At 37.0% G+C, this 14,161-nt stretch overlaps 1 protein-coding gene across 1 annotated transcript in view; it reads right to left on the bottom strand.

Annotated features, from left to right (window-relative positions):
• Positions 1-3,079, bottom strand: part of LOC149208000 (DNA topoisomerase, type IA, core) — a 375,671-nt gene extending 372,592 nt beyond the window's left edge. Inside the window, exons 1-2 of the mRNA XM_089395900.1 lie at positions 2,878-3,079; positions 2,733-2,789 (exon numbers count right to left, since the gene is read on the bottom strand). Of these exons, the coding sequence (XP_089252026.1) occupies positions 2,733-2,789; positions 2,878-2,898 (78 nt within the window). The 5' untranslated portion in view covers positions 2,899-3,079. The remainder of the gene's footprint in view (positions 1-2,732; positions 2,790-2,877) is intronic.
• Between the last annotated feature and the right edge of the window lie 11,082 nt (positions 3,080-14,161).

Here is a 14,161-nt window from a genome sequence, read left to right as displayed (position 1 = left end):
TAACCGGGTAGCTAGGCCACTCAATTGTGTCTCCCGAACTCGTTGGTTCCCAGCTTGCCCATCATCTCATTTTCACAAGGTCTACCCCCCATAGCCTATTGTTGGGAGATAGCTAGAATGGAGAGGTTGGGGATCAGGGTGACAGCCCCCCCCCTGAGTCGTTGTCGCAGTGCCTGTACAATTTGAACAACAACAGTTACCATGCTTGGTCGAGGGTGTGCCTGACATATTATCCATGGAGTCTGCATCCCAAGGCTTATCCAGAGTAGGTAAAGGACTGTACTATCCCTGCTTCTTGATGGAAAGTTTAGCAATGGCACAAGGGGTGCATGATGTAAGATCACTTGCCGACATCCTATGAAAACTTTGGCTAGTTGAAAATTTTCTACCACATTATCATTGTTTTCTCCACATCAAAGCACCATGCCACCCAACTATAATGTACCTCCCCAATCAGTTTCTCACACACGCTTGAAGGAATACAACGATGGCCCAAATAGCATAGAAGTCCATCCTTGAGGTTAAATTATCAAATTTGTTTACCAACGCCTAGTGTTTGAAACTTTGATATGTAGCAGCAAAGATATAACTATTGTCATATGACTAGGCCCACTTGAAAGTCTTCATGTCCAAGAGATTTAAACATTGTGGTTAGTGCCAAAATCAAAGATCAACTAAGGCAATCCACAACTCAATTTGCACTACACTTTTTGCACTTGATGTTCAAGTGGAATTGGAAAAGGTACATGGACCATGTGTAATGCTGGTCATTCTGCAATTTCTCCCACATTTGCATCAATTGCAAGGGCTTATGGTCAATGTGGATGATCATTTCCCTTCCCATAATATAATGTGTCCACTACCAACATACCTCCACTATAGAGTACATCTCCTTGTCATTGGTAGGGTACCTACAAACCATGTCAAAAACTGTCTTGCTGTGGTAGGCTCCCCTAGCTAGGTGAAAACCCTTTTCGACCAACCCAAAGCTAATATGAAGATCCTTCCAGCTTGAAAAACAAGGAAAAGTAATCATATTAAGAACTCGACAAAACAGAAGCCTAAAATAGAACAATAATTTTTTAAAAGAGGGATTGAATGGGGTTGTAGTTAAATGGTGAGGCTCAAGACTACTCAAGCCAATTACCAAGGTTCCAATCCTCCAAAGGGCATGCACTAAATCTTCCAATCTACTTTGCTGAAACTTGAAGCATTGCTTTCGAGAAAGAACAAATAAATAAAAGAGGGAGCCAATCCTTGACGACTTATTGCCTTGCATGAGAACATTTATATAGGCTACTCCAAGAAAAAAGGAGGAAGACAACCACAGAAACGACTCAGTAGACTTATTTCCAACCTTTGGATGAGCAGCATGTTTTACTGGATATGGAAGCTAAGGATGGCAATATAATATGTAGATAAATGTAATGACTTGGTAATAGGCAATGAATTTTGTGATGACTCTCAGATTGACCTAGACGTGCATCCTATTTTTGTAAGAGAAATGAAATGAAATTACATTAATGTCCACCAGTGACCAAAATAGGTCAATGGAACTGGAAAGTACAACTTGCCAGAATGGGCAATAAGAGGGGGTGCCAAATTCATCTCCCAAGAGTTCAAAAGCAAAACCTATAGTTACAAGACCAACTATAAATACAATCTCAAGGTAGCAGACAAATAGACTGTCAGTAAAAGAAAAGAGTCAGGTGGCTATTATCCTTGGAGCCAGGAATGGCAATGTCAAACCCAACAATATCTCTGATAATGTTCCCCGGACAATGGCCTGGACTGATTTTCCCCGGGGCAGGTATCCATGGTGGCCTCCAAATAGAGAAATTTTTTTCTCCGGGCAAAAGTAAAGAAAGGAAGTTCAATGCCCTGGATAAATTCCAAAAAAAAAAAATCCAAGATTCTTCAAGAAATTCCATGTTAAATTAAACTATTTGCAACTTCAATTGTCCAGATATTAGCCTATAGCTAGAAGACCGACTATAAATGCAATCTTAAGGTAATAGAGAAATAGAATGTTTGTAAAACAAAGAGTCAAGTGGCTATTATCCTCAGAGCCAGGAATGGCAATGTCAAACCCAACAACATGTCTGATAATGTCCCGTGGACAATGGCCCAGACTGATTGGCCCCTGGGAAGTTATCCATGGTGGCCTATGAATAGAGAAAGCTTTTTCTTCAGGCAAAAGTAAAGAAAGGAACTTCAGTGCCCTGAATAAATTCTAAAAAAAAAAAAGACGTCCAAGATTTTTCAAGAAATTCCATGTTAATTAAACTATCTGCAACTTCAATTGTCATGCTTATGTCCAGATACTAGCCTGTGAGAAGCCCCCTTACTCTAAATTTGTGTCAATAGCATCCCGACTGATAACCTAATTTCGCCTCAAATCCCAATCCCCAGTGCTGAGTGAGTTGAACTCAGTATGTGGAGAAGTCTGGCTGAAGATATTATATAGAGAGACGGTTTTTATGGCCAAAATTGCACAAATTTCAGTATTCTAGCCTGTTCTGTGATGTTTCTAGTGGCGACGGCATCATGAAGATTATTCCAATTCGCTAAGACCAGATTTTATCTCAAAGTACTTTACCACTCCGATATTTTATTTCTTAAAACAGCTAGGGAAATCGCATTTGTTATTCTTAAAGTACTCAACGATCGAAGACGTTGAAAACATTAATGTCTCCCGAGCTTGGTTTGTGAAAGGGATTATTACTACTTACATTGCCAGAGGAAACCGTAGACGCGATAGACAACGCAATGCTCGGCTTCTCTGCCACCTGTTAATGACATGGAATTCCATGTTAGTGTAATAATGACGCACGATGATAGGATTGTCTAGCAACGAGCTTTTGAAGAAGAGATTACCATAAGCACTATTGGCGCCATGACCAAAAATTCAATAAAGAAGCTACTGCTGGCCGTTCAAACCCGACGGGTTTTGCACATAACAGCTACTACTGGAGTTTTAAAATGAGTTTTGGTCAGTCCAAATAGATACGCGTTGCTGCTTATTTAGATCACAGCAGAGTTCGAAAACCTCATTACAGGTGTTAAAGATGTCTTGCGAAGCAGCATATATATATATATATATATATGTGGGGAGCCCGGAGGAGGGCCCATGGACGAAAAAAATAGTTACAAGGACTTCGTATATATATATATATATATATATATATATATATATGGGGAAGGATGAAAAAAAATTACAAGAATTAGGTAAATTATAATATTGACAAGATTAGTTATAGTTTATGGGATCATTAATTTTCTTGTTTTTTGTTTTTTGCAATTCAATCCTGTTATTATTCAAATTAAAGATGCGGTGACTCAATCTTCTAACATTTTTCTCACTGAAAAGACAATGCCAAGGAACCAATGTTAATTGTCTCTAATGTCTTTGAAAGGATCACATTCCAAAATGAAATGTTTTTTCCGATTCCACTGCACCAGAAGTGCAAAAAGTACACACCAGCGCTTCCCAAGCTTCTTCAGGTCTTTTGCACCGACCTGTTTCGCACCGTAATTGATGCAAGTTGGTTCTTAATTGAGCAATAAGAACATTTTCTCTCCCTGGAATGCTAGCTTCAATGTACTCTTTTTGTTGGAGATCACACGTGGGGTTGAATTCTTGAACATAATACTTCTTCTTTCTACCCAACTCTTTTCCCCATATATGCTTACGAAACTTCTCCATAACATAACTCTTCAAATCCTTGCTATTTGTGGGACATGCATTGATGTAAATATTCCATTTTTGCATCCATTTGTTGTTTTGTCTCATCCATGATTTCTTTCTTTCACTCATTCCTTCATTGAAGATAACTTTAGGTCATCTACCTTCTCCCATTTGCTCAATTCTCTAAAGATACCTTATGAGACACACCATAGCAATTGCTTCAATGGAAGTTGCTCTTGTTTCACTCAGCATTATCTCATAAGAAACCGAACTTTTTATTTTAAACTTGCTCATGATCAAGCATTTTTGGATTTTCTCAATTTGCTTCCATTTTGAGACAGGGATGTTGCTAGCCCACAATTCACACCCATATAATATCACTAGACAAACTAGGAGCCCAAAAAACACTTTAATTGTTTTCCAATCCCATAACTCTGCTTCTCTACATCTGGTTTGCAGAGCATATATTGCTTTCTACCCTCCTAAGATTCTCTTCTTTCTGCAGTGCTCCCAATTAAGCTTGTTGTTGAAATCAATCTTGAAGTACTTGTATTCATTTACTTCTTCAAGAATGTTGTCTTCAAAGAAGAAAGTATGTTGTCTCTGCTTCTTTTTATTTGAGAAAATCATTATTTTGGTCTTGCTGGTATTGACTTGCTGTTATGAAACCAGCTCACAAAAAGATAGAAAAGAGAGATCAACGCCTTAGAATTCAGCCTCTTCGAGGGGGCAACCTCCTTTACATTACACAAATGAGCAATTCTTAGATGATTCAATTGACAAAACCTCTTTTCTATATATAGGAGTCTAAGGAGTCACAATATAACCCAGCCGACCTAACAATAATAATATAAAGCCACAAAAATAACAATAGAGGGATTCTATGGGGCACAGTAACAACAATATGGGGACAATAGGGGCACAACAATATTAATAAGGGATACAACTACAATAGTAATGGGGTAATCACTAGTATTATAGGGACCCAACATGCCCCTCTCCTTCAAAAAAGTGTTGTCCTCAATGCTTGAGTAGTTCTGGATGCTTCTGTATAAAATTCTCATTCTCCCATGTGGAATCTTCAGCGGATAAGTTCTTCCACTTGATAAGATACTCTAAAATTGATCAATTATGTAACTGTCGAGTTCTTGTTTCTGTGACTGCTTCTGGTTCCAATATAATTTTCCCTTCCTCGTCAAGTTCTGGCAATATTATTTGAACTGGGAGCTTGTCTCCTATAACCTTCTTTAAACATGAAACATGGAAAACTGGGTGCAATCGAGAAGCTGCAGGAAGCTCCAATTTGTATGCCATAGTACCAATCTTTTGCAACACCTTGTACGGACCATAATACTTTGGTGATAATTTATTATCCTTCTTAGCTTGCTTGAGGGACATTTGCTTATATGGTTGTAGCCGTAGGAATACCCAATCACCTACATCAAAACTTATTTCGCTGCGATGTTGATCTACCTGTTGTTTCATTCTATTCTGCGCCAACACGAGGTTATCCTTTAAGAGTTGGAGGACTTGTTGTTGATGTTCGATGTGATGTTCCATTGCTTGAACCTTAGAATTTTCTCTTAAATATGATGTGATGGATGGTGGCTGATATCCATAAAGTGCCATAAATGGGGTCATTTTTGTTGTTGTATGGAAGGAAGTGTTATACCACCATTCAGCCAGAGGCAACCATTTGATCCATTGTGTCTGTTTATCAGATACAAAGCAACGAAGATATCCTTCCAAACATTTGTTTACTATCTCAGTTTGCCCATCAGATTGAGGATGATAAGATGAGCTATGAGCTAACTGAGTACCAAGACAAAAAAATAATTCTGTCCAAAAATTTCCAGTGAAAATGGGATCTCTGTCACTTACAATAATCTTTGGGTTTCCATGTAGCTTTTGAATTGTTTCCATAAATGCAGTAGAAACTGTACTGGCTTTAAATGGATGTGATAATGCACAAAAGTGTGCATACTTGGTAAGTCTGTCAACTACCACCATGATGACACTCTTTCCCTCAGACTTGGGTAAACCTATGATAAAATCCATTTAAACCTCCTCCCAATGTTGGCTTGGAATGGATAAAGGTTGTAATAGACCCGGTGTCTTAATTGTTTCAACTTTATTTTGTTGGCAAACCAAACATTCCGCCACAAACTTTTGAATATCTGATTTAAGGCCCTCCCAAAAAAATTCCTTCTTAACCCTGTGGTACGTTTTTAAAAATCCTAAGTGCCCTCCTAAGGGAGAAGTGTGCAATTCCATAAGAATCTTTTGTTTTAGCTGGGAATTCTTACAAATGTATAAGCGATCTTTATACCATAACGAATCATTTTGCAATCTAAATGTATCAGACGTACTGGAGTCTTGTTGTAACTTTCGAATAAGTGCCCACACTTCTTAGTCATTCTTCCATTCCTCCCTTGCTTCATTTATCCAATCTGGTTGGATAATAGAAATGGCGCACAACAATGCTTCCACATCCTCATCCTTTCTTGAGAGTGCATCTGCCACCACATTTTTCTTCCCTTTTTTGTAGATGATTTCAAAGTCATAACCCAACATCTTTGTGACCCGCTTTTGTTGCTCTTCAGAGGATAATCTTTGTTCTAAAAAGTATTTAAGGCTATCATGATCCGCTTTTACCTTGAAGTGTTTTCCCATTAGGTAGGGTCACCATTTCTTAAGTGCATGGAGTATTGCCAACATTTCCTTCTCATAAATAGCTTTGTGTAAAAACTTTCCCTTGATTAGACGACTTTCAAAAGCAATGGGTCTTTCATCTTGCATTAAAACAGCACCAATTCCATTTCCTGAAGCATCACATTCCACAATAAAGGTTTTTGTGAAGTCTGGTGTAGCTAAGACCGCTGCTTGGCACATTGCCTCTTTAAGATGCTCGAAGGCCTTTGTTGCTTCTGGAGTCCATGAAAATGCATCTTTCTTCAATAATGTTGTTAGAGGTGTTGCTATTCTCCCATAATTCTTAACAAACTTGCGATAATACCCTGTCAACCCGAGAAATCCTCGCAGATGCTTTATGGATGTGGGGATTTTCCATTCCTTAATGGCTTTAATTTTGCTAGGGACTACCTTAACTCCATGAGATACAATATGACCCAGATATTCCACCTCTTGTACTCCAAAGAAACATTTGGATCTTTTTGCATATAATTGTTTCTCCTCCAATAGTTGTAACACCCTATCAACATGTTCAACATGATCCTTCCAAGACTTGTTGTAGATTAGTATATCATCAAAAAATACTAACACAAATTTTCTAAGGAATGGTTTGAAAATGGAATTCATCAAACCTTGAAATGTTGAAGGTGCATTGGTAAGGCCAAAAGGCATGACCAAAAATTCATAATGACCCTCATGAGTTCTAAATGTTGTTTTCAAAATGTCTTCAGTCTTCATTCTGATTTGATGATATCCTGAACGAAGATCCAACTTGGTGAAGTAAATTGATCCATGCAATTCATCCAGTAATTCATCAATGACAGGAATGGGAAACTTATCTTTAATAGTGAGTTTGTTGAGCTCCCTATAATCCGGACACATGCGCCATGATCCATCCTTCTTGTGCACCAATACTACTGAAGCAGAGAAAGAACTTTGACTCGGTTGAATTATACCAGCCTCTAGCATTTCTGCAACCATACGTTCAATTTTACTATTTTGGGCATAGGGATATCTGTACGGCCTGATGTTTGGAGGAACACTTCCTGGAATCAGATGAATAGCATGATCGTGATCACGAATAGGTGGGAGACCTTTGGGAGTCTCAAATACCTTGGAATGATTGTCCAAGACTTTTTGGAGATCTGGAGAAATAGATGATTCCAATGTGGAAACATCTAGTGAACATAATTGTGCAATTACACCTCTTTGCTCCTTTTTTAGAAGCTTTGTCATACCGTTAGAGCTGATTATCTTTCCCGGTTTCCCTGCAATACCTCTTGATTCAACTTCCTTTCCTTCCACAGACAATTTCATGAAAATTAAAAGCTATTGTACCCAAGGATTGTAGCCATTGGACTCCTAGTACAACATCAACACCTCCCATTAGAATGGAAAGCATTGGGCTAGTCAATACATATTCTCCCATGGATAGCTTGATATTATGGCACTTTCCAGAGCAATTTATTGTTCCTCCATTTGCAACCATCACTTGAGACTCTGGTGCTAGATATAAGAAGCAATTCAATTCTTTTGCTACCTTACAATGAATAAAATTGTGGGTACTTCTTGAATCAATCAACACTATCACCTTTTTCTTCTTGATTTGTCATTCTATCTTGATGGTTTGAGGAGTGGTAATTCCCGCCAATGCATTACAAAATATGGTTGGATTCATTTCTTCTTTATCTAGGCTTTTTTCCTAGAGTATATCCTCTTCTTTTGACCTTTCTTGCTCCTTTTCTTCTTCCTCTTCACAATCTATGTAGAATAATTTCTTCTTAGCACACTTATGACCTTTAGTGTATTTGCTATCACAACTGTAACAAAGCCCTTTTGCTCTTTTTTCTTCCAATTGTTGTGGTGTCAACCTTATAGGTTGTGGAAGACTAGGGGCAACAACACTTCCATATTTATAGTTGTGAGTGGTATGCTTCCTGGTTGCCATAATTTTGCTTTCCATTTTTCTTGCTAACCTGAATGCCTTCTCTAATGAATCAGGTTCCCAAAGGCGAACATCATGTTGGATATTATCCTTTAAAGTCCCTATGAACACATCAATCCTATGCTCCTCTGGAATATTTTTTACCCTTATGTTTAATTTTTGGAACTCCTCAATGTGCTCCATTATTGAACCCTTTTGTTTGAGACTTATCAATTGGCTAAAAAAAGTGTTGTTTTTTTTATCCTCATAATGTGCTGTCAATTCTTCCGTAAAAATTGCCCAAGTGATAATTTGTTTACGAGAGCAAAGCCATTGATACCATACAAACTGATTTGGTTCCAAATATAAAGTTGCAATACGTACCTTTTGTGTGTTTTGCACATTATTGAGATCGAAAAATTGCTCCATTTCTAATATCCATGTTGCGGGATCCTTGCCATCAAACTTCCTCATATCAATTTTTGGAATATGGTGGATCTTCGATCCAACATTAGAGTCTATGGAATCATGATTAACATTTCTTTTGTTCTCATCATGAGTTTCCTTTACTACCCTTTCACCATTAGTGACCATTTCTTGTAGCAACTTATTCATATTTATCTTCAATTCTTCCATCTTATCATCCATGCCATCAATTTTAGCGTCCATGCCATTCATCTTAGCTTCCATGCCATCCATCTTAGCTTCTACGCCTTTCTTTAAACAATCCATCTTAGCTTCTACACCTTTCTTTAAACCATCCATCTTAGCTTCTACATCTTTCCTTAAACCATCCATCTTAGATTCTGTTGCTTTTTGTGCAAGTGACACTTGTTGCACTTGGTCTTGTAATTTTGATATATCATGTTGAATTTCTTCCTCTTCTTCATGAGTCATGCTAGAGCTTTCAGGTTGCTTACTAGGTGTTTGCATTTTCTTTCCTCGGGGCATCAATTACCGATTCAAACTAATTTTTCAAACCAAGCTTATGCAAAAATTTAAAAAAAACTACACACCTTTTTTCACTTTGTAGAAGCTTGATATTGAATCTGATGTATCTCTGCAATTTCGAATCATCCAGTTCTAAAATTGCGACCTGTAGTAGCCCTCTGTGTCCTCTTTCCAATGCCACCAGTCTGATCCAAATTGGATTCTCCAAGGAAGAGTTATGCACAATCTCCCAAGATGACCTAATTATAGACTAGTTCAGTAGAGCGAACTTGTACGACGTGCCACGAGTCACTGTTTCGACCTTTTATTCTGAAAAATATATACAAGAAACTATAGTCCGTCATCTTTCTGTACCTTCTTATGAAATTTCAATCCAATGCTCAGAGAGAAAGTTATGACGATTTCCCCAGGTCACCTGTTTGGAATGTAATTCAGGAGTCTACAAAAAGACCAACTTCCTCAGATCATATCTGCGCAAATATAGCGCGAAAAGCTCTGAAATTCGGACCCGAGATTCAGCGCGATTTCTTCTCAAATGATTTTTTTTTAGCTTCTGAAACGTCGCAGAAAAAAGTTATAGCGAAAATTCCACGATGACCTATTTGGAGCAGCGAAACCCTAGAATCCAAAGTTCTGATACCAAATGTTATGAAACCAGCTCACAAAAAGATAGAAAAGAGAGATCAACACCTTAGAATTCAGCCTTTTCGAGGGGGAAACCTCCTTTACATTACACAAATGAGCAATTCTTGGATGATTCAAATGACAAAACCTCCTTTCTATATATAGGAGTCTAAGGACTCACAATATAACCCAGCCAACCTAACAATAATAATATAAAGCCACAAAAATAACAATAGAGGGATTCTATGGGGCACAGTAATAACAATATGGGGACAATAGGGGCACAACAATATTAATAAAGAATACAACTACAATAGTAATGGGGTAATCACTAGTATTATAAGGACCCAACACTTGCATCCCCCCTGCTTTACAAAAATGCTCAAGGGCATATAGGTGCATCTGCAATCTCTGGGCCAATTTAGAAATCAATACAAGGTCATCAGCATATAAAAGAAGCTGTATCACAAACTCCCCCAACCGAACACCATCCCCACCTTGCAGATTTAACCACTCTTCCAATTTATCAATATATAAGCCAAAAAGAGTATGGGATAACGGACAACCTTGCTTGACTCCGATGTCACTTCTAAAGCTTTCTAAAATGCCTGCTAAAGTTCTATTTTTGACTTTCACCTCTTCATAAAGCCTATGGACAACAACTCTATAATGCAAACGAATTTCAAGTTCTTCCATTCTACTCTACAACTTATCTCTAGGGATCGTGTCAAATGTCTTTTTGAAATCAACAAAGCAGCAAAATACTTCTTCTTTGCCCTCCCAAACCTTTTCAATAATGTGTCTCAACATGATACCATGATATACTATAGAATGCTTCGGCCTAAAACCTACTTGCCCTTTTGCCCTCTTTTCTTTGACTTATGCCTACTTACTGATTCTATTTTCCACCATGTTGCTGAAGAGATTTACAAACAAAGGAGTGATCATAATGGTTCTATAGTTGGAAGGATTATTAATGTCTCCACTTTTAAAAAGGGGTATTTCTAGACTAGTTGTCCAATATTTTGGAAATCCTTGCCAAATGATGTTGTTGAACATTTCCATGATGTGCAGTGCAAGAATGTTCATTCCCCACTTTGTATATTCTACTTGAAGCTCAACCAAGTCCTTTGCCTTTCCTATTTTCAACTTGTTAATTCCTATATCTACTTCATGTAATGTAAAAAGCTTTGTGGTTGTGTTGATCCTGGGAGGAGGCTCCTCCTCTGATTCTTTCTCATAGAGTTGTGTTGCACAGTAAAACCATTGATTGGTTGTAATATTATTTTCAATTTGGTTCTTCCTTGGTTGAAGTTCTTGCCAAAAACGCTTTGGGTGATTCTTGCCTAGATATATTAACTCTTCTCGCCTTGTTTGCATGAACTCATATGTTTTCTTTTTTAAAATTTGCTTCTATAACTTTACATTCATCTTCTCCTCATCTGCCTTTTCAAGGTGTTCCTTGCCATTTTGCATTCCTCATCAAACCAAGCATTTACAGGAAAATAGTTCGATTCAGATTTCCTATTTTTTTCTCTTTTGCACTTATCAAGTGCACTCTGAATTATACTTGTTAACTCATGACTATTGAGGCTTTGGGAGCCACTCTTCCCTTTCTGAATTGATCTCTCCAACATTGTTTTGAAGATTGTGTTAGAGAATTTTCTTGTGTTAGAAGAATTATCTTTGTATAAATTGGGTTATGGTCTGACTTTGAGTTCCACATATGCTCTCCAATCTTAACTTCATCTATCCTTTCTATCAAGCTTTGTGAACAAATAACGTAGTCAACAACACTTGCCCCATTGTATGTGTTGCAAGTGAACTTCCCAGAGCTTTTCCATTTATCTAGACCTTTGTAGATAATTAAATTGAAAGCACCACACAACGTGAGCAACTCCTCTCCAAAATGATTGTTGACTTTGTCATCTTCTGAACATCTCAACCATTGGGAATTCTCCTCTTAATGAGCTAGATAGGATTGTGATCATGTTTGCAACAAAAAACAATAGCTTGTTGATTTGTTGTTCTAGCATTGAAATATCCTACTGAAATAACTTATCCCTACTAAGAATATACAACAATATCTTGCTTTAAAGCTGCATATGGGTCTTTGTTATCGAGCCCCTTATTTTTGTAAGTTTTTGAGACTTGAGGTGCAAAATAACATGCTACAATTCTTATGTGGTTCTCATTCTCTGTTATTTTGAACCATAAATATTGTTTATTTGTATCTTCTTTCACAAACTGTATGTGACGACCTTCTTTTTCTTTCACTAAAACCAGTATTCCTCCATACCCTTTGCCATTTTCTGTTGCCTCGTTCCAAACTGCTAATTTCAAATAACCATCAAACATAGGAGTTTTACAACCATCATGTTCATGAGTTTCTGTGAGACAAATTATGTCTCTACCTTCTGCAATAGGCCCTATCCCAGGTCCCCTCCTCCAAGGGTAACCTCTATAGTTCCAACAAACTAGAATTAGGTAGACCTGGGTATGTTTTGACTTCTACACAGTTTGGCACACAAGACTCAAATTTGAGTCTTCACCCCTTTTCATCCATGTTGATCCTGTTGTTTTCCTCCCTATTATAGAATTAACTGTTTTTTCTTTACTGCCAAATTGTTGCCCTGCTTTGCCATGAGGCCCAAACATTGCAATAATTGCTTTACCATTGTACAACCATGCTCTTTTCCCTTTGTTTCTTGTTGCTCTAATTTTCTCCACTTCTTCTCTTCTCTCCTCTTGTTGTTTGCTAGTTAGATCTTCATCTAAGAAGAAGTGTGAGCCTTTCAAGAGTTTCTTTTTTCTTAAGAGATAATGTTTGTCTTGCACACTTGCCATGATGACTTTTATGGGTCGAGGCCTCTCTTCACATATTTTTCACACCCTTCTTGCTTGACAAATTTGCCCTCTCCAATGTAATTTCTCTTTCAAAAATTCTCTTATCAAATTGAGAGTGCTTTCATTCTTTCCATAGTCATTTATTCCTCTTATAATAAATTTTGTTTCCCTATCTTTTTTGTCTTTGTGTTCTCTTTCCTGTGCTCTATGAGCACTTACATCTTCTTTTTCCTCCATCCTTATGTAACCATTAGTGTCCTCAACTCTGGTTCTGATTTCTTTTGGAATGTTTGTCCTCTTGATCTCTTTTTGCCTTTTGGAGTGTTTTGATTAGTCAAGAGTCAAGAGACTTTGAAGGTGAGGTTCAATGAAAAAAAAGTTACAAGAACTAGGTAAATTAGTCTAGAGTGAAGAGACTTTGAAGGAGAGGTTGATTGATAGAGAAGTTGGTAAGAAATTCAATGAGTTTGTACATGGGTTGAAATATTTGAGTTATTATTATTTTTATTTTGGTTAAAAAAGTTTTTATTGATTGATTACTATTTTTAATTGGCTAAGAGCTTATACTTTTTAAACATAATAGAATAAGATAAGAGTTCAAAATTTATAAATATAAGTGATCGAAGTGAATATCTAAAAGCTTACCCATTACTTCAAAATAATGATGCACATGGTTTTGTTTGTATATGAAGATACTCTAAAATGTTGAAAAAGATTTATCTTGGAATTGAGAGGAGTTGAGTATTGTAAGCTTTTTCCACCTACTTTAAAAAAAAAAACCTACTTGCAAAAAGTTGCATGGTGCAAGATGGTGTCCTCTGAAATGTTTTTATGTTTTTATTTATAATATATACCAATACGAATAAGGACCATTCTTATCAGTAAAAATGTTTCATATATTTTAGTAGTGAATATAACATCATAAGCAAATAATTGAATGCATTGTAAGTATCACATGTCATGACATCAACATCACACATGGAGTCTAATTATACAATTCGTCAATGTTATTTACCCTTGTCATGACATCAATGTCACACTTGAGTCTAATGGTACATTCCATCAATGTTATTGTCATGTAAAGTCACATGTCACACAATGCTTGTTGATGTCATGTGTATGCTCACATTTAAATTATGCATGGTATTTTGGTTGTACATGGATCGCATTGCGTAGGTCCCTGCAAAAACATTCTTTATTAGAGACAAATTGTCAATGGTCTAGCGTTTTCAAGTCATTGGAGCTTCTTTGTTAGACTCTATGAGTCAACTATATAATATCATTATTGGATATTCACTATCAAATATTGTATGATTGTTGTTGTTCTCATGTTTCTAGTTGTTTTTCAAAAAATATTTTCCCATTTGTTGTGCATTGGAAACATGATCAATAGATCTTAAGGCATAGGACATGATTTTTCACAAATCTTGATTGGC

This window comes from Pinus tabuliformis, chromosome 1_2 (assembly GCF_031772625.1).
Source record: "Pinus tabuliformis cultivar Carrire ecotype Pingquan chromosome 1_2, CPIR1, whole genome shotgun sequence".
In the NCBI taxonomy this organism is placed as follows: Eukaryota; Viridiplantae; Streptophyta; class Pinopsida; order Pinales; family Pinaceae; genus Pinus; species Pinus tabuliformis.
This window is presented reverse-complemented; position numbering and strand designations above follow the sequence as displayed.